We start from the raw sequence: 21943 nt of genomic DNA, 5'->3' as shown, positions 1-21943 counted from the left end.
CAAATTTTTGGAAGATGCGTACTTTAATTACGAGGACGGAGATTATTGTTATTATTTATAATAGTACAGAGCTGCTTTCTAACCTAAGTTACGATCAAAATTCTTGGTGCGTACTTTAATTACAAGGACGGAGATTATTATTATTTAGAACAGTACAGAGCTGCTTTCTAACCTAACTTACGATCAAAATTCTTGGTGCGTACTTTAATTACAAGGACGGAGATTATTATTATTTAGAACAGTACGAAGCTTTCTAACCTAAGTTACGATCAAAATTCTTGGTGCGTACTTTAATTACAAGGACGGAGATTATTATTATTTAGAACAGTACGAAGCTTTCTAACCTAAGTTACGATCAAAATTCTTGATGCGTACTTTAATTACGAGAACGGTTAAGGAAAAAGAAAAAATCGACTCGTACGGAGATTATTATTATTATTTAGACCACTACGAAGCTGCTTTCTAACCTAACTTACGATCAAAATTCTTGATGCGTACTTTAATTACGAGGACAGTTAAGAAATAAGAGAAACATAATCTCGCTTCGCAGAGACTTGACATTTTTTTCTTCAATTGTTTTTGTCGTGCGACGAACCGTGGCCAAGAGTTAAATTTCTCGGGGTATCGTGGGATCAAATGAACAATATGGCTGCGTACGAATCTCGGTCCTACGGTGCTCGCGATAGTGACCGAACGATTTTCCTCAGAAATTGCCCGACAAATTGGCCCACGAGACGTTTACGGGCAAATCGCTCGGAATGCCATTGTTTAACGACGAGCCGAGCCTTGGTCATCCTACGAATACTTCCTTTCAACCCCTTCACGGAAGATTTCACACGAGACCTAGCTACCCTCGTCGTGGGGACACTGCGAAATCATTTTCCGAATGCTGACTCCTCTGTACGCATTTTTCGACACGGGAGGACATTTTTCGGACGTGTTCATCGTGCCCATTTTCGTCCATTCTTCGTGCAATTCCTCCAATAAAGAGAAACTAAATTGGATATTTTGTCATTTAAAAATGTGGTACGAGAAAATGATACGAGAATCTGTCTCTGTGGAGATTATTCGTATTTATTATTATTATCGTAAGATAATCTTTGTGAGGAACATTTGGATAAATATAAACGTGTGATAGCTGAGAGTAATTACGTATAATTATTACTACTGAATTTAATCTCAAATTTATTACAAATTTATATTATATTTGATCTAAGTCTTCGTGCAATTCTTCTAACGAAGAGAAAATAAATTGGATATTTTGTCATTTAAAAATGTGGTACGAGAAAATGATACGAGAATCTTTCTCTGTGGAGATTATTCCCATTTATTATTATTATCGTAAGATAATCTTTGTGAGGAACATTTGGATAAATACGAACGTGTGATAGCAGAGAGTAATTACGTATAATTATTGCTACTAAATTTAATCTCAAATTTATTACAAATTTCCATTGTATTTGATCTAAGTCTTCGTGCAATTCCTTCAACGAAGAGAAAAGAAATTCACTTGGATATTTTATCATTTAGAAATGTGGTACGAGAATCTTTCTCTGTGGAGACCATTCCCATTTATTATTATTATCGTAAGATAATCTTTGTTAAGGACATTTGGATAAATATAAACGTGTGATAGCAGAGAGTAATTGCGTATAATTATCGCTACTGAATTTATCCCCAAACTTATTGCATTTCCATTGTACTTGATTTGTCTTCGTGCAATTCTTCCAATGAAGAGAAAATAAATTGGATATTTTGTCATTTAAAAATGTGGTACGAGAAAATGATACGAGAATCTTTCTCTGTGGAGATTATTCCCATTTATTATTATTATCGTAAGATAATCTTTGTGAGGAACATTTGGATAAATATGAACGTGTGATAGCAGAGAGTAATTGCGTATAATTACTGCTACTGAATTCAACTCCAAACTTACTGCATTTCCATCGTACACGATCTAAGTCGAAAGACTGTAATTTTCCCGAGGAAATGGAACGATAAAGTAGAATAAAATTTTATTTTCTCGAACATTTTCACATCGTTTGTTGCGTAATACAATTTTTTTAGCAGAGATACTTTGTACATCTCGTCATCGAAAGAAATATTCCAGAAACGAAGAATCGAACTATATCTTTCTCATCAATGCTCTATCATCTTTATAATTCCTCTACCAACGATAGGAATTTGCAGATAGATTGTTGGTCGAGATTCAGTACGCGTGTAATAAGTTGATAAGTTTCGTCGTTCGATAAAAAACGTAGCTATTAAGTTCGTTGTTTTATTTTTCTAAAAACGGTACTACTATTTAAAAAGAAAAAACGTGTGAAGTTTCACGTAGATCTATCTACTCGTTCCTATATTTACAATCGCAAAAAGTTGAAGTGTCACAGTATTTTTTTACAATAGAAAAAACGACAAACCTTGTCACCATTGTTGTATTATAAACTTATAATACATCGTATAATTGAAATTCTTCCATCGAGACTGATCAGTTTCTAGAGATCACCAAGTACCTGGGTGATTTCTATTGCAACTCGTCGAGTATCGCAAATATACTTCGATCTGTAATAATAATTGAGCGTCTACTGTTAAACTTCGAACGAAAAAACGACAAAACTTATCTCGCACGTAAAACAATTCAATATACGATTCACAGAATGGAATATCTCGTAAACGAAGACTCAAATGCAAAAGGTTTTCGGTCCAGGTCGGTTCGTTTCCAGAATTTATTAATCACGTAGCGTTAATTGCCACGAGGATTGATCGATCGTCGGGGCAACAATCGTTTTTGGCAGGCGAACGCGGCGACATTCTCCGCGGCGGATTGAGAATTTATTAAAATATAGTTGCACCGCCGTCGAGGAAATCTTTTCGCTTTTCAAACGGGCACATCTGCCGTCTGTGACGTCACGACACACACACAAAGGCCTTTAATCCAGAATGGCGTGTGACAATATTAAAATATCGATTAGCCAACGTATGCGGCGTATGCACTTTGTCCTACGTACAAGGGTTGCACTTAAAAGGGACAACGTGCACGGGACCATATCCAGGTAGGTAGATTGTGGGCGATTTTAATCAGGACCGTCGCCCGGATTATACGTATTTCAGAAATGACCGATCGAAACTCGTTTCGAAATTCCAAAGTCGTCCGAAATTCACTCGACGATCCTCTTAGTTTCTTTTTTTTTTTTTTTTCAACCGATAATCGTCCCCGCGCGTTACTTCGTTCTCGATACGCGAAACTTCTCGTAACTCGGTACACGAATTATCCTCGACTCGTCGCGGATAAGTTACATTTGTCCCCCACGAAGGAATGAATTATAGGAACTTGTTCAAATTTTGCGATCCAACGATTTAAAACAAACGACACACGGAGCCATAAATCTGCATTCGTTTGATATTTCATGCAAAACGAACGCAAAGACGGTTCCGCTTACATTTATAACCGAGTATCGAGAAAGTAATAGGAAAACAATATTCGTAGACTTACATGTACTCTTGTGACGTCTTGTACGCGTTTTTATCGCGTTCTTCTATACACGAGTTTATCGAATATTGAATCGTCGATTCAAAGAAAGTGTATTCGTTCTTGGAGTTATTATTATTATTATTATTATTATTATTATTCTTGATCAGTGTCTAGGATAATTGAAATCGATCGAAGTGCACACGGTAGATTTCTACGAGCACGTGTATTCGTTTCTCGAATTCTCGACGTGCCTCGATGAATCACTAACGAAGAGAAATACCAGAAACAGTTGCGTCGCGATGTTGTTTCACAGAGGAAACTGTAACGATCTTAATCCGTTCGGGCGATAACAACCGAGTGCAACAACTGCGAAACGATAAGTACGATCCGTTTTATGCGCACAAGAGTTGCCAGTGGCTGTCTTCCAAGAGGTTTCTCGCGCTTGGACGTCACTGTTCTAGCAGTTGCGAAGAAAGGAGGAGTTCGGTTCTCGGAGCAGAAATATTTTCCTTTCCAGCGTATTTTGACCTGGAATTCCTGGAAATCAGCCGGAGACGGCTAACCGTTGGAATGACCCGTGGTCAGGCTCGAGCACACGAGGTGTCCAGCACTCGAGGAGCACAGTTTACGAGGATGTCGGTAATAAAATAATTCCAAAAGCGGGGAGGGTCGTTATTGCACCCGGTTTCGAGAAAACGGTAATTTCGTCTTTGAGTTTCCTATTAAGCCCTTAATTCCGATAGCGGTGACCGTACGGATACTGTTAAATCCATGGTGTCTTTGTTTCTTCTCGGTTTAATGTGTTTTCAGTTTTCTGAAAGCACGTGTCCGAACAAAGTGGAAAATTATCGAACATTATTCGTTCTGTAAATTATTTTACTTCAGCGAGACGATTTTTTACAAATTCGTTCAATGGTGCTGAAAATATTCGATTCTTTAGCAGGACGACTCGAAGGATCGTTGGTTATTTCAATTTTAGTTTCTTTAACAGCGGTTGTCATTTTTGTATCGTTTCAGAATTTTTTGTTATTATTTTCACAAAGGGTTGTGGTGGACGATAGAAGACCGGATGATCGGTGATATTATTCGAGATAATTTAAATTTCACTCTCGTAGAAACTTACGGGGTCTTACGAGCTTGAATTTTATTAAAACGTTCCAACATTGTTCGGTAAATCAACGGTCGGTGGAACGTAAATTCGAAGAATTGAACGCGAAACAACTCGTAACTCGAATACGTGTCTATTAAATAACGGTAAAGTAAAATAAAAAGTATCCTCGATCGTTAATAAAATAAATTGCACGCGTCCGGGAGAGAGAAAGAGAACGATTCGATTTACGAGACGAGAAAAGGGATTGTATACAAAGTAGTGGTAATTATATAAACTTGCCACTTTGGACCAGATATACAGAGTGTCCTTGGAAGAAACTCGGCGTCAACGCGGGTCCTGTTTCGACTCGCGTACAGCAACTTTGTGTTCTCTCGTTCGGTGCGCGATTACCTTCGCAGGAGATGCACCAAACGATCACTATGCGCGTCAACGCGTGCACGAAGACGCCTCGTCATCGATGTAACCGTTCTTCGAACACTCCCTGGTGCATCTCGAATTTCTCGAAACGAAACGCCTCTTCGAACAGTGGAACACCACCTACAGCTTTCATTTTACCTTATTACACATTTTATTTCATTTTATTCACCCTATTCGCGATAGAATACTCGTTGAACATTATTATCAGGTTGTTCGGGAAGTCGTATCGTTTTCCAAAGTGGAGAGTATATAATTTAATGAAATGTGTATACGCTCTGAAAAAATCGTGTTTCATTTTCATAAAAAAAAAAAAAAAAAATGAAACAACTTTCTGAACAACTTAATATTTACGATACAAAGTTTACAAAGGCTAGCTTTTGTTTGCGCAAACTTTGTTCCTTCACTATATTCATCTGTGTAAAATGATTCAGGAAAAGAAATGAAACGACTTTCCGAACAACCTAATATTTATGATACAAAGTTCACAAAGGCTGGTAAAAGTTTGCGCAAACTTTGTTCTTTTACTACGTTCAGACGATGTAAATTCGAACAACCCAATATTTACGATACAAAGCTCGCAGAGGGTGGTAAAAGTTTGCGCAAACTTTGTTCCTTTACTATGTTCAAGCGATGTAAAATTATTCAGGGGAAAAAAATGAAAGGTCTTTTCGAACAACCCAGTATTTACGATACAAAACTTGCAGAGGCTGATAAAAGTTTGCGCAAACTTTGTTCCTTTAGTATGTTCAGGCTGTGTAAAATGATTCAGGGGAAAAAACGAAACCACTTTTCGAAAAACACAATATTTACGATACGAAGCTCGCAAAGACTGGTGAAAGTTTGCGCAAACTTTGTTCCTTTAGTATGTTCAGGTTGTGTAAAACGATTCAGAGGAAAAAACGAAACCACTTTTCGAAAAACACAATATTTACGATACGAAGCTCACAGAGGCTGGTGAAAGTTTGCGCAAACTTTGTTCCTTTAGTATGTTCAGGTTGTGTAAAATGATTCAGGGGAAAAAATGAAACCACTTTTCGAAAAACACAATATTTACGATACGAAGCTCGCAGAGGCTGGTGAAAGTTTGCGCAAACTTTGTTCCTTTACTATGTTCAGACGATGTAAAATCGAACAACCCAATATTTACGATACAAAATTCGCAGAGGCTGGTAAAAATTTACCCAAACTTTGTTCCTTTACTATGTTCAGGCGATGTAAAATTATTCAGGTAAAAAAACGCAATATTTACGATACAAAGGTCGCAGAGACTGGTAAAATTATACTCAAACTTTGTTCCTTTGCTATGTTCAGGCTGTGTAAAACGATTCGGGGCCACCCTGTATATTTGGCGCAGCCTGTACGATTCGCCGAAAGTCTCGCGGGCAGAGCCTCCGGCGTGTTTCGAACAAACGGATGCACATTCGAACGCTCTCACGACATACATGGATGCATATTTCTTGTGGTCAGCTGGAAAGTTGGGACGCGATTGGTCAGACGTATTTCTCGAAGAGGTCTCGCGTTCCCCCGCCCGACCGCAAACATCGAGAACCGACCGCCATTAACTCTCTTGTCTCGTAAATAAACGAAGAAAGAAAAGAGAGAACTCGGGCACAATGTTCGTTCGAAGTAACGCGCGCGCGAGAAAAAAATTTCTTTCGAATTCTCGCGCGTCATCCCGTCAGCTCGACTTCGTCGTACTTCCGGTAGAATGGTCCGCGTTCCTGTTGACGTTTCGACGAAACACGTCGAAACACGCGGTTTATTAAACTTACTTCTATCTTCTCGACGTCTCTCTCTCTCTCTTTCTCTCTCATCGTCGAAGAAGACAAATGAAGCTCGGCGGAGGGAGGGAAGGGGAAACTGTTAATAAAGTTCTTCGAACGTTAGGTGGCAAAACGTTGAAAAACGAAGCCGTAGCTCGTCACGCGGGCATATTGGAAAATTCTTCGTTTCCCGTGCGTCGCGATAAATTCCAAACGCGCGAAGACGTATACGTCGACGACCACGATCGTACGTTCCACGTTTATTCGGTAGGGTTGAACGAGCTACGGTGTTGGTCGTGTGTTCGATTCGCTCGGTGCGCGAAGTGGCCTCTTGGTTTCTCGATCGTTAAAGAAGCCCCAAGATAGGAAGAAAAGAAACGTCAAAGACGGTGAACAAGCATCGTTTAGCCACGGCAATAAATTCGCATTACGTGCTCCGTTTGAGTCCGAGTCGAAGGAAAACCAGAGACAGAGAGTAAGAAAGAAAGAGAGAGAAGAGAGAAGAAACGTTTATTCGGGAGGAGAGGATATTGTTAGCATCGCGAAGTAAGAGGCGCGCGGCGATCGCGAGAGGAATATTTCTCGTATTACGAGTCCCGAACTCGACGACACTTTTATTCGTTTGTTCTCGTTTGAAAAATCCACGGGACCGTTGCTCGTCTCGTTCTCGTCGTAGGGAACGGAGAAAAAAGAAGAAACCGGCGCGAGAGTCGTCGAAGGGAAAGATAAAAAGTACGGAGAGAAGAGTTGCCGGCGGTGGTTGGCCAGAAATCGCAAAGAGACACAAGCGTGCGCGCGCGCGCGCGCGCTAGAGCAGGGGGGGTGAGGCGTGCGCGCGGAGCCCGCGAGGTAACGCTCGCGTATTGGCTCCCGTCGTTCGGCCGCGTGTATCACTTTTATGCGTCGTCCTTCTCCTCGACTTCCTTCCGACCACTGTGCAAGAACCACGGCTGAGGAAACCAGGGAGAAAGGAGGAGAAAGAAGAGGACGGAAGGGATGCTGCGGGACCTCGAAACCCTGAGATACAACCAATTCGCAAGCAATTCTCGACGCGCCTCGGGCGGTCCGCGAAGACCGGCACGAACCGAGAGAAGGGGTGAGCAAAGAGAGAGAGAGAGGGAGAGGGAGAGAGAGATGTTTACGAGGGGGTTCGTGGAACCGTCGCGCGGAGAAAGCGAGAGACGGAGTGAGAAAGAATCCGAGAGGAAAAAAGAAACTCGCCCCGCGAACGAGAATTAATATTCCAGACGAACCTGACAGATAGATCAAATCTGCATATCACCGGGAGCGCTCCGGTGTCAATTTCGACGGATTATCGCTTCTTGTCTCCGCTTTCTTCATCCTCCGACCCGTGTCCAGATTTCTTTTTCGCTCTCGAGGAGACGCGTTAAACCGTCGCGTTCGATCGCTTCGAGTTTCCTTTGAAATGTGCGTGAGTTTCTTCTTTTCGAAAAGATAGAATATTTTGTATGGGTTTTGTGTAGAGTTTTCGGTGGTTTTCAGGGGGATCGAAGAGATAAATTTACGGAGGAATGGTAATATTTCGAGCGTTGAGAGTATTCTGTAGATGAGTGGATGTTCAGGGGAGTGGACAATGTTTTGAGAAATTCTAATTGCTAATAATTAAATTGTTTGAATAAGTTTGGTAATTAAAGAGTAGGAGAATTTGAGAGTTCGATTGTGCAGAATTTGAGTCTCGTTGGGAAATTCGGAGCGTGATTATTGTTTCTTGGTATTGGAAAATACAGAAGAATCGGTGAAGAGTAAAGTGATTCGGTGGAAGAAAAGTTAACCGAGTATAACGACGAAGATGCGTAGAATGGTACAATACATTGTTTGTTGTTCGATTTCCCGCAAAGATTCTCCGCTAGTGGAGCGAAATAACTTTTCTAAAAGGTTATCTTTTATCTCCCCAGGTGTGTCTTCGCGGAGTTTTGTAGATAGAAGAATTTTCGCAATTTGAGCGGGCAAACTTTTGCTTCGAGGGTAGCTCGAGAAGTTAGCCCTTGGGCCCTTCGTCGACCAACGATCGCGAAAGTCTACCCGCTCCTTGCAAATTTGCGATATTACGGTCTCGATAATACCGCGGATGTTAAATCGTACGACGATCGAGTTGGAGAACGTTTCGAAAGAGAGAAACCAACGGTGTTCGTCGTTTATGGGACAATACGGCGCAAAAGGTGCTGCATTTTTTGCAATATTGCAAATACGTAGGGACTGTGTTTCGTAATAACGATCGTCAATGGGATGTATCAAAAGGAAGCGATATTTCTTCGAATTCATCGATAATTTTACAACGTTCTTCCACAGGGGAATATTTCTTCAACGTCTTCAATAATTTTACGATATTCTTTTACAACGGAATATTTCCCTTTTTCGATAATTCTACGACATTCTTTTGCACGAGAATATTTCCCCTTTACCAATAAGTCTACAACAGAATATTTCCCTTTTCTAATAATTCTACACTTTTCTACAACAGAATATTTCTCTTCTCTAATAATTCTACATTTTCTTACAACAGAATATTTTCCTTCTCCAATGATCGTACAACATTCTTCTACAACAGAATATTTCTCTTTTCTAATAATTCTACACTTTTCTACAACAGAATATTTCTCTTCTTCAATAATTCTACATTTTTTTACAACAGAATATTTTCCTTCTCCAATGATCGTACAACATTCTTCTACAACAGAACATTTTTCTTCTCTAATAATTCTGCGACAGAATATTTCCCTTTTTTAATAATTCTACAACAGAGTATTTCCCTCCTCTAATAATTCTACAACAGAATATTTCCCTTTTCTAATATTTCTACATTCTTCTACAACAGGATATTTCCCTTCTTTAATAATTCTACAACAGGATATTTCCCTTCTCTAATAATTCTACAACAGAATATTCCCTTCTCTAATATTTCTACATTCTTCTACAACAGGATATTTCCCTTCTTTAATAATTCTACAACAGGATATTTCCCTTCTCTAATAATTCTACAACAGAATATTTCCCTTTTCTAATATTTCTACATTCTTCTACAACAGGATATTTCCCTTCTTTAATAATTCTACAACAGGATATTTCCCTTCTCTAATAATTCTACAACGGAATATTCCCTTCTCTAATAATTCTACAACAATCTTTTATAACAGAATATTTCCCTTTTCCAATAGTTCTATGATATTCTTCTATAATTTCTCTTCTCTGATAATTCTACATGTTTCTACAATAGAGTATTTTCCTTTGCCAAAACTTCTACAAAATTTTCCCACAATAGAATATCTCCCTTTTCTACTAATTCTACAACATGTTTCTACAATAGAATATTTCCTTTGCCAATAATTCTACAAAATTTTCCTACAATAGAATACCTCCCTTTTCTACTAATTCTACAACGTTCTTCTACAACAGAGTATTCCCCTTCTCCGATAATTCCACGTTCCTTTCCAAAGGAATCTTTCTTTGTCCTCTCGAACGATTCAACGACATCCCTTTACGTTTACTTCACTCTCCAACTCGCGTGTCCCTATACCCACCCATCCGGATGTACACCATTCGATACCTCGAATCGACGCAATCTCGCGATATTGGTAATTGGAAAACACGCGGCCACGCCGAAACAAATTCGTAGCGTCTCCCCGTCTCGTCGCGCGCGTTCCTCTTCCTCTCGAGCGTAGATAAACCGACGAGTTTCGATCGCGGGGCCGAAAGGAAAGCCGCTAAAAAGCCGGATAAAGGGTCAGAGGGTTACTACGGTCCTGTTCGTCTCCGTGTTTCTCTACCTGGACACATGCGACCAGGACCAGAGATACACGCGCGCGGACACATCCCTGCCCGAATTCACACGCACGGGTTTCGTGTGCGCGGCTCGTGCGGACCACGTGGCCAGACAATAGGACGATTCTAATTGGGCTTTTGGACCTGGCCGGTCGATAACGAAAAAAAAAAAAAAGAAACGCGGCAAAAAAAGCGACGAAAGGGGGGCTTATCCGTGGAACAACCCTGACGTGGACGAGTTCGAGGGATGAGCACTGTCTCGCTCTCATATTTTCTCTCTTCTTCTTTATTTATTTCTCTCCCTATGTTTCTCTCTCGCAGCCAAACGTTGAACCCCGGATAGGGTTAACTCCTGGACGCTCGTTGGTACCAGAAGGGCCCCCGAAAACGAGTTCCACGGACCGTGATGAAATTTTAAAGAGACACCGGGTGAACGCGCGCGCGCACTCGGGATCAACAAGCTGTTACGTAATTATGATCGTTTGCATTAATCACTCGATCCTGTGAACCGTAGAAGCTGCGGTTTGGTTAACGACGCGAATTAACCCTTCGGGCGCGAGAACTGCTCCCGCGAGCGCAAACGTGTTACTGTGTAACGCGTGCGCGTGCGCACGACACACGGAATAAGGAATTGTGGCGCAACGACAATTCCTATAAAATCTATAGAATTCCCATCGGTCGTGGACGAGTACAGAGAAGCGTTCCACGATGAGATATTCTTACGCGTTGTAACGTGCAAATGCCACGCCCAAATGCGATCCGAACGGACAATTCATTTATCGAAGCTCGAATTACCAGACCGCGAGCTCGGTTTGAGTTTCATTTTTTTTTTATGAAAATTACACGTTACTGTTCGTGAACGGAGTAACGGTGGATCGAGAACGATTCTTTGGAGCAATTTCTCGTAGAAATTTTCCACGTTATTGTGAATTTGTACTAATAAAGAAACGATGTTATTCTAGGTGATTCGTTTATTTGCGAATAAGTAATATTTTAACGTTTGCATGAATGTCTAGAAATATTGGGTTGGTTCGAAAAGTAATTTCGTTTTCTTTGGTGAAAATGAAACACGATTTTTTTAGAGCGTATGAATATTTTATTGAATTGTATATTCTTCATTTTGGAAAACGAAATTACTTTCCGAATAATCTAATGCATTGATGAAACGTGTGGAATGTTTATGGAAGGAACACACCGGTTCGAGAAATTGTGTTTATCGATTTGCGCATTTTAACGTTCACGAGATTGCGAAGAATGTATCGATAATCTGTAGACGAGTTTTAATCCCTACGCGTGTAATATCGTGATAAGATAATCGAGCCAAACGTAAGAACCGAGCGCGTGTTTTTTCCACATTTGTAAATATTTTCTTAAAAATGCAAAAGAAGGAATACAATATCTTCGAAAAGAAAGTTTCGCGTGTAGGACAGCGAGTGTCCAAACTTGTCGATTGTGCCTTATGAAAATTTAAATCTTTGAAAAATCCCTCAACCACGGTCAGTTCTTTCGTTCAACTATACCCGAAGTACCTAAGCCAAAAGTGTCCTCGATGCACAAAATTCTCAACTTTGTAACATAACGAGACGACTGAGAAAATACTGGATCGATCTCATCTATACAATTACCTGCAACGAGGTACAAAGAGAAAGACCAGAGGAACACACATTTACATTCTCACCTCGTAAGAACCACGGTCACTTTTTTCGTTCAACTATACCCGAAGTACCTGAGCCAAAATGTCCTCGATGCACAAAATTCTCAACTTTGTAACATAACGAGACGACTGAGAAAATACTGGATCGATCTCATCTATACAATTACCTGCAACGAGATACAAAGAGAAAGACCAGAGGAACACACATTTACATTCTCACCTCGCAACAACCACGGTTAGTTTTTTCGTTCAACCATACCCCAAGTCTCTGAGTCGAATTTTGGATCCCTCGGTTCAAAAACTGTACCATTATTCACCGTACGTGTTCCACGAGTGACGAAAAGTGACGAATTTTGGATCCCTCGATCCAAAAACTGTACAATCATTCACCGTACGTGGTCCACGAGTGACGAAAAGTGACGAATTTTGGATCCCTCGATCCAAAAACCGTACCATCATTCACCGTACGTGGTCGATGAATGACGAAAACTCGTCGATTAAATCCGAAAGAAATCCGCTGGCCCGAGAAGCTGCGGGCGAAGGAACCTTCAAAGCCGCGTCGTCTGATAAAATTATTATCCGCGAAGTTTCGCAGCCTTCCCTATAATCGTCGCTTTCGAACGAGAGACAATTAAGACTCAACGAGCCTTAAGTACCAGGGGGTCGTTCCACCGAACGTAATAATATTTACAAAAGTGAGAAGACGGTAATTGTAAGAAGGGAAACAGAGGAGTCGGCCAGTGACTCTCACTGGGGTAGGTCTTTGCGATCTGTTCACCACTCTCTCTCCTCTCTCTCTCTCCTCTCTCTCTCTGTTTCTCTCTCTGCGATGCAAAACAGGCCGCCGCGTCAATTTGCACAGGTAAGCACTGGAGTTAAGAATCTCAAAGGCTGTGCTTTCAATTCATCAAGGGCGTCGGGCCGCATGAATTTCGTTTGAGGCGGGCGCCGCTTCTTTGAAGTTAATCGGAGTAAACCGCAGCGATCGCGGTGTCGATTCGTCGACGAGTGGGTGCGAAATTAAAGGCGTCCCCCTTTTATAACCGTGAGTCGCGATTCTACCGACAATGCCGCGCGAACCGACACCTCGACTCGCAAGACGAGTGCGAAGTCGAGGGGCATCTTCCCGCGGAAATTTCCAGATAGGGATGGCTCGGGGCCGTCAATTAGTCCGGTGATCGGGGAGATTCTGATCCACGGATGGGCCCGAAATCGTCGAAATGAATTTTATTTCTTTGAGTCGAAGTTTGCGCGGATTGTTTCTCTGGAAGAGTTTCTAGTTCGGTGTGAATTCTTTGAGAAAAAATTGCGTGAAAAACCACCCCCGATGGGCCCGAAATCGTCGAACTGAATTTAATTTGTTTAGATTGTAGTTTGCGCGGGATTGTTTCTATTTACGAGTTTCTAGTGCGTTGTGAATTCTTTGAGAAACAGTTGCGTGAAAAACCACCCCCGATGGGACCGAAATCGTCGAACTGAATTTTATTTCTTTAGATTAAAGTTTGCGCGGGATTGTTTCTATTTACGAGTTTCTAGTGCGTTGTGAATTCTTTGAGAAACAATTGCGTGAAAAACCACCCTCGATGAGCCCGAAATCATCGAACTGAATTTAATTTCTTTAGATTGTAGTTTGAGCGGGATTGTTTCTATGTAGAAGTTTTTAGTTCGGTGTGAATTCTTCGAGAAACAATTGCGTGAAAAATTACTCCTGAGGAGTCCAAATCGTCTGAATTAATTTCTGAATTGAATTTAATTTCTTTGAGTTGAAGTTTACGTGGGATTGTTTCCTTGTACGAGTTTCTAGTTCGTTGTGAATTCTTTGAGAAATAATTGCGTGAAAAACTACCCCCGATGGGCCCAAAATCGTCAAACTGAATTTAATTTCTTTAGATTGTAATCTGAGCGGGATTGTTTCTTTGTACGAGTTTCTAGTGCGTTGTGAATTCTTTGAGAAACAATTGCGTGAAAAACCACCCTCGATGAGCCCGAAATCATCGAACTGAATTTTATTTCTTTAGATTGTAGTTTGAGCGAGATTGTTTCTCTGAACGAGTTTCTAGTTCGTTGTGAATTCTTTGAGAAACAATTGCGTGAAAAATTACTCCTGATGAGTCCGAAATCGTCTGAATTAATTTCTGAACTGAATTGCGTTCTGAACTGCAGTTCTGAACTGAACTGAACTGAACTGAATTTAATTTCTTTGAGTTGAAGTTTGCGCGGGATTGTTTCTTTGTACGAGTTTCTAGTTTGTTGTGAATTCTTCGAGAAACAATAACCGTGTAACCAATATGCTTGGAACAAAATTTTTAACAAAGAGCAAAAAAATAAAACTTTATTGACAGAAATTAAGAGACAAATGTCCAAAATTGGAGGTAGAAATGAGCGAATGTCTTTCGTTTCAAACTAATTACAATTTAGCTAAATAAATATCTTGATTTTCCAAAATTAAACTCGGCGTTCGGGACGGTTGTAACATTTTCTCCGGTTGCCATTTTTTATTAATATCTTGGATATTACGTGACGTACAGCGAAATTGCTGTGGCTCAAGAATGTCAAATAATTAGGTAACATGTTTGTACAAGAATTTTTGTTATAAATGCAACAGCTTTTGCGTAATCTACGCGAGCACATTGGAATGAAGTTTTCGACGGTTGAATTATAATTTTTCTTAAAGACGCGATACGTGTACTTTAACTTTAATAATTTACTCTGACAATGAAAGTTTACTTCTAATACCTTTTACATTCAGAAGAAATAGTTTGCTTCGATACAAACACTTGGACAATTGATTCGTGATATTTTTAGAGCAATTGTGTTATTAACGGTGGAAAATAAAATTATAAAAATCGAGTTACATAATTTAATCCCGTTGACAAATTATGTATCGAATACAATGACAAGTTACGCAATAATTGAAATTTTCGACTTCAAACCTTGATTCAGCTTGAAATTTTTGTACTTTAACAAGATCGTTGTAAAAATTTGTATATTTACAGTAATTACGTAATACTATCCGAGAGACAATTGTGAGCAGATACAATCTTGGTAGAATCATTTTGAAAAGAAACTACAATTCAAATTATACTCCCAACGTAAGAATCGTTATCGGAATTATATTCTACGATTCAGAAAATCTTTAAAATTGCTCCTTTCGTAACGAATTAGGTAAAAGTAAGAATCCTACCAATTTAATTCGCACTTTGACAGTTTCGATCCACCGTGTAACGGTCCAGCTACTCTGGGGGAAGATTTAATATTTCAATCGGTATAGTATTCCAATCAAGCGTCTGTTCTTATCGACCCTTTGAATATCGTAAGGGTTGATATAGCAAATTTTCCTTCTCGTTGATTCGATGGAAGAAAATATATAGAATGGCGTTCTTTCCCCGAGGAAAACAAATTTCTTATGGAAAGAACGCTAGTTAGTACGGTATGAAATAATTTTCAACGTTTTTTATATCTATACTGTGCAGACATCGTAAGTCGTCAAATCAGATCAGCCATACAACTCTCAATTACGTACATTGGATCGAAATTTACCCACGAGAACGACGACAACCAAAATGGTATCTTTTATTAAATATTAGGTGTTTGATAAGTTTGTCGTTTTTTCCATTGCAGAAAAAATACTATGACACTTCAACTTTGAACTGTAAATATACAATTGAGTCGACAGATCTACTAGGTTGTTCCATAAGTTTTGTAGATCGATAAAACTTACCGAACAGTACTAGATTGCTCGATAAGTTTTGTCGTTCGATAAAAGTACGTTCAATGTAGTACTATTCGATAAATTTTATCGATCGACGTAACTTATCGAACAACCTAGTACTGTTCAATGTAGTACTATTCAATAAATTGAATGACAAAACTTATCGAACAAGCTAGTACTGTTCAATATAGTACTATTCAATAAATTGAATGACAAAACTTATCGAACAACCTAGTACTGTTCAATATAGTACTATTCAATAAATTGAATGACAAAACTTATCGAACAAGCTAGTACTGTTCAATATAGTACTATTCAATAAATTGAATGACAAAACTTATCGAACAAGCTAGTACTGTTCAATATAGTACTATTCAATAAATTGAATGACAAAACTTATCGAACAACCTATTTATTGAATAGTACTACAAAAATTGATCGAATAGTACTACTAAGTTTTGTCATTCAATTTATCGAATAATACTACATGGAACGTACTTTTATCGAACGACAAAACTTATCGAACAACCTATTACATGAAACTTCGCACATGTACCATCTTTGAAAAAATAACACAACGAACCCAATAGCGTTATTTCTTATCGAACGACAAAACTTATGGAGCAACCTATCACAATCCCAGGTAACAAGAATTTGAAAACGAGCCAGCAGAGCCTGGCAATTCGTGTAAAGAAATAATTTTATCGAGCTTTCATCGTGGACGACGCGAGACCAGCGAGAACGCTCGCGCGTTAAACTCTTCGAAATATGACAATGTGGCTACCGATAAAAAGGGGTCACATCGAGGGGGGAGGAGACCATGGGGGCAGGTTCACCCCAATTCCCGAGCGTGCTCTTTAAATTCAAAAATCGAATCTACCGCCTGGCATTGTTCGTGCCCGTTGAACCACGATCGACATCAGATGGCAGCCCGTAACTGTACTTTAAAACTCCCTTTTTTTCCTCTCTTTCTCTCTCTCTCTCCCTTTCCATTGACCGACGAATCCGAAAGCAGAATTTTCAACGCGACGGATCCCGGATGTTTGCTGGTTCCAGCGAGAATTTCCGATAAATTTCGCAAAAATCCCTACCACGTGGATATTAAAAGCTGGGGAATCGAAATTACGTTTCGCGATCGTTGAAGAGATTTTCGACGACGAAGGGATGGAGGGAGGTACGTCCACGAACCTTTCTCGTCGTCTACCCAGGATCGTCCCTTCGATCGTGGTGTCCCTCCCACATTGTTTCCAGGATCGTCCTAAAAGCGTCGAGAGCCACGCGGAATACGAAACTCAGCGCGTCGAGGAGCATTTGTTTTCGGAACACACGCGCTTTATTTATAGAGATCACCTTGACTCTGGAGACCCAACGCGGAACTCGAAACGGTCTATGTCAAAACATCGCGACAACTCTTCGCCAGCACGTGCACGCTCTACCCTTTCGAGAGACGCTCGATACCGCGAGTCGACGTTGATTCGAGTTCCGTGGGAACTCGTAATCGCCGAAAACACTTCGCGGGCACATGGAGATCGTTGCGTAAACTACGCGGGAACGGAACATCCTCGCGATAAGGGGTGTGTTCAAAATCTACAGTGAACGGATAACGATGACGATGGTGATTACGGCGAAAGTGCGAGAAATAAAATTTTAGACGCGATCGAGCGCTGAGAGGACACGCACGAGTCGACCAGAGAGGATACTGGAATATTAGAAACAATGAAATACGATTTTTGGAGTTTCACCAGGAAGTGTACAGAGTTCTATGTACACAGTATATAGAAGCTATGATACGTGAATTTTGGTGTTTCGCTAGGAAATGTGAATTTTGGAGTATCTATAATACGAAAGGTTGGATAGATTTTAAATAAAAGATACATCAAGTGATAGTGTCTCGAACGAACGAGGAAGTTCCTCTTATTTCAGCTTCTTTTAGCTTTCAATACTTCTCGGTTGTAGGTTTGAGGGAATCTGTAAATACCAACAAGAACCTAATCTATCGTTCTCTCTAATCTTAACGTGCCTTCGCAGGATGGTATTTTACACATTGTAATCTGTCTTCCGTCATCTCGATGATAGGTTAATTCGCACAGTGCAGCCCCAAGTTGAATATAAATTCTATTACGTCTATCTCTAAAATTATCTGCCATCTGTGTTCAGAATTATACACATCTCGCCAAGGATCTGTGCTCTACCACCCTTCAAAAGTGCGTTAAAATCGAAGGGGTACAGACTGGACCCTGCAAGTGTCTTACTAGGAAATCACACATCACTTTGTTCCTCATTTTCAGTATCCTAATTTACACGACTCTTCGTAAAATGATCTACGTTGAGTACTATACACACCTCATTAAGAATCTCTGTTCTACCATCTTGCAAATGCGCGTTAAAATCACTTTGTTCCTCGTTTTTAGTGTCCTAACTCGGGCTATTCTTTATAAATTATTTACGTTCAGTATTCTGCATATCCCAACAATGCTCTACTACTCTGCAAAAGTGCGTTAAAATCGAAGAGGTCTGGGTTAGGTCTGGGTTAGGTCTGGGTTAGGTCTGGGTTAGGTCTGAATCCTGCAAGTGTCCCACTAGAAAATCACTCATCACTTTGTTCCTCATTTTCAGTATCCTAACTTGCACGACTCTTCATAAAATGATCTATGTTCAATACTCTACACACCTCGCTAAGAATCTCTGCTCTACCACCTTGCAAAAGCACGTTAAAATCAAAAGGGTACAGGGTCTGAACCCTGCAAGTGTCCCACTAGAAAATCACTCATCACTTTCTTCCTCATTTTCAGTATCTTAACTCGAGCTACTCTTCATAAAATTATCTACGTCCAATATTCTGCACAGCCCACTTGGCACACATGCCCTATAACTCTGCAACAACGACTCTTCGTAAAATGATCTACAGTCAATACTCTACACACCTCGCTAAGAATCTCTGCTCTATCACCTTGTAAAAGCACGTTAAAATCAAAGGGGTATAGATAGGACCCTTCAAATGTCCCACTAGAAAATAACTCATCACTTTGTTTCTCATTTTCAGTATCCTAACTCGAGCTACTCTTCATAAAATTATCTACGTCCAATATTCTGCACAACCCACCAAGCACACATGCTCTGTAACTCTTCAACAGGGCGTTAAAATCGTAGGGGTACAGAGAGGACCTTGCAAATGCCTCGCTAGGAAATCACTCATCACTTCGTTCCTCATTTTCACTATCCTAACTTGCAGTACTCCTCATAAAATGATCTACAGTCAATACTCTACACACCTCGCCAAGAATCTCTGCTCTACCACCCTACAAAATCGCGTTAAAATCGAAGAAGTTGTTTGTGGATTCGGATCTTGCAGTGTCCGAATCCTGTAAATATCCCACCAGAGAATCGCGTACCACCTTGTCCCCCTGTTCCAGCATTCTCTACGTTACTACTCAAAAACTTCATATCCCTATGTCGACGTTAATCTCCGAAACGTTTCGAAGGGAAGAAGAAAGAAGGGAGGGGGGTGTATCCGAAGGACTCACCGGAATTGACTGTGTTCGTGTCCGCGTCGACGGACTCCGTCTTGGGCTTCTTCGGTAGATCCTCTTTATCCTCGTCGCTCGCCTCCGTTCGTCTCTTCGGTGTCGAGCTGGCGCTAGCCTTGAGCTCGATCGGGCTTCCGGTCTCGGGACCCGAACCTTGCGGCGTCGGTGGACTCTCAAGCCTGCCACCGGCCCTTTTGTTGATGGGTGCCGATATGCTGGGCACGGAGTTCAGCTTCGAGTCCTGATCGACGGCCTTCAGTGCGAGCGCGTCCTCTGGATCGGAGTCCTCCGGGGCAGCGGTCGCCAGCGGGCTGTGACAGCCTTGAAGAGTGCCGCGACAGTGGTTGACCTTGTGCTCGATGAACCGTACGATCTCACCAAGGGGGTAGGACGCCCTGCAACCCCCGCATTGGACGGTGTCTGGGGATGTGGTACCTTGCGAGGTTTCCGCTGCAAACGAAACAGTCCTTTTTAGCCTCGGCTCGACCGTTTTATCGGAACGGGTCTACTTCCAACGAATAACTCACGGATCGGATCTTGACTTGACACATCGTGCACCGAGTCTACGTTTCGTACCGATTGTAGATTCGTCGCTGAGCGATCCGTTTAAGGAGAAACCGTGGAGCAGTCTCACGGAGGGATTCAAATCGTTGGGAAAAGATTCTCGCGAAACTTGTTTCGGAAATTAGACGGTCTGAGTAATTTCTTTGCGAACGTAAACTTGTAGAAGATTCAAAGTGTAGTTACTTCTCGATAGAACTTTAAACGGATCACCCCATAGACTTTGGTTACTCGAAAATCATTCCTGGTCATTTTGATGGAGAACCGGATCGAGGTCGCCGTACACGAAGGGTTCGAACGCGTACCGTGCGTAGTCGCAAGGATCGGATAGTATTTAATTCGTTGTTTCTCGCGCGGAATCGATCCGCGTTGCGATAATACGGAGAAAAGAGTACTCGACGCAACGAGACACTCGTTTACAAGTCCTTTCTCTCGCGGCCGAGTTTTCACGAGTGGCCTTTGCTCGTTTCGCGCAAACGGACACATGGTCTCGTGAAACTAAACAGATCCCCTTGGAGAACCAAGGATACGGGCACTCGAAGTTTCCTTCGACCTGTGTCCCTGGACCACCCAAGAAATTTCCTGTTGGATGTACCGTTCTACGTGTAGCGATACGTTTCTTCTCGCCGCGTCGTTGACTCCGTTCTCGAGATAAATCGTAATTTACCATCCAAACTAGATAAATTCTACTCGAGAAGTATGCTCTCCGGTGTTGGAGTACAGAGCCTTGTGAACGTCGTAAGAAGATGTTCCGCGACGCGGTGGTAATTTTCAGTCACGGGTTAGACGTCGCGCCTAAGCGGTAGTCGGGTCGAAGATTGAGCAAATGCGACGCAACCCGTCAGACAAAGCAAAAAATTAACAAGTCAACAGATGTTCCAGAAACAACCACGCGCGCCGACAATTCTATTTCTAAATATTTCCCCAGCGATAACCAGTCGCGGTTCGTAATTAAATCGCCGGGCGCGTATAAATCCGTACCCACGAACTCGATTCGTGCTGGCTGTGCTCGCGCGTTTACGCAAAGGAAAGGGAAATTTAGTTAGCCCGGAGGAAAGCGTACGGCTGATATAGAGATCTAATTTCCTTCTACGCAGCACTTATAATTCACCGTGGTTCGAGGGGCGAAGGTCTCGGGGTCAGCCGCAGACGTAACAATTCACTTTTAAGTGTCCTCGAGCAGACCTCCTGGCGGAGAGATTCTTGCCGCTCTTCCTTTGCCCGCTCCTTATAGTTCCGAGCCCCATTAACATAGAGATTGGCAGGAGTTTCATACATCGATCTTTCCCTCCAGTCGAGTATCCGTATCCATTCGGATAGAACTGCCAGCCCCGCGTAAAAACAAACGAACCGTCTCTCTACCGATAGTTCTGCCTATTGTTCTTCTCCGCCTCGTCTTTCCACCCTTTTTCTCTGCGCTTTCTTTCCCAGACGTTCCCGGACCGAACGTGACTTTGTCCTTTTATTCCCTCCGACTGTCTCCTATCGTACGTTTTTCCTTCACGGACACGCGAGATCCAACCTGTGTCCGTTTCGTGCATCGTTTAACGTTGATAAGTCGACGGTTGCCACGGGCTAGAGTTGCGCGAATAGTCGGTTCGAGGAGTCGGTGCGAACCGAGATCTCCGAGAAACTCGAAAGAACCGAACTCGAAAGAACCGAACTCGAAAGAACTGAGAACTCGGAGGGAATGAACTCGACAGAACCGAGATCTCGGGAGAAATGAACTCGACAGAACCGAGATCTTGGAAGAAATGAACTCGAAAGAACCGAGAACTCGAAAGAACCGAGATTTTGAAGGAACAGAATTCAAAAGAACCGAGAACTCGGAGAAATCGAACTCGAAAGAACCAAGCGGTTAAAATGTACTTCAATGTTTCGAATATTTCTAATTATTCAGTACATTCTAATAATAAAATTATGAAATATTATTGATCAATTATTAT

The 21943-nt window shown here is 41.4% G+C and overlaps 1 protein-coding gene across 1 annotated transcript in view; it reads right to left on the bottom strand.

The window, feature by feature from the left end:
* Cph (BCL11 transcription factor chronophage) overlaps positions 1–21943 on the bottom strand; it is a 72257-nt gene that overhangs the window by 9218 nt on the left and 41096 nt on the right. The window contains exon 2 of the mRNA XM_076306338.1: positions 19434–19886. Within this exon, the coding sequence (XP_076162453.1) occupies positions 19434–19886 (453 nt within the window). The remainder of the gene's footprint in view (positions 1–19433; positions 19887–21943) is intronic.

This window comes from Ptiloglossa arizonensis, chromosome 1 (assembly GCF_051014685.1).
Source record: "Ptiloglossa arizonensis isolate GNS036 chromosome 1, iyPtiAriz1_principal, whole genome shotgun sequence".
Taxonomy (NCBI): domain Eukaryota; kingdom Metazoa; phylum Arthropoda; class Insecta; order Hymenoptera; family Colletidae; genus Ptiloglossa; species Ptiloglossa arizonensis.
The sequence above is the reverse complement of the archived record's forward strand: the minus strand, read 5'-3'. Positions and strand labels throughout refer to the sequence as shown.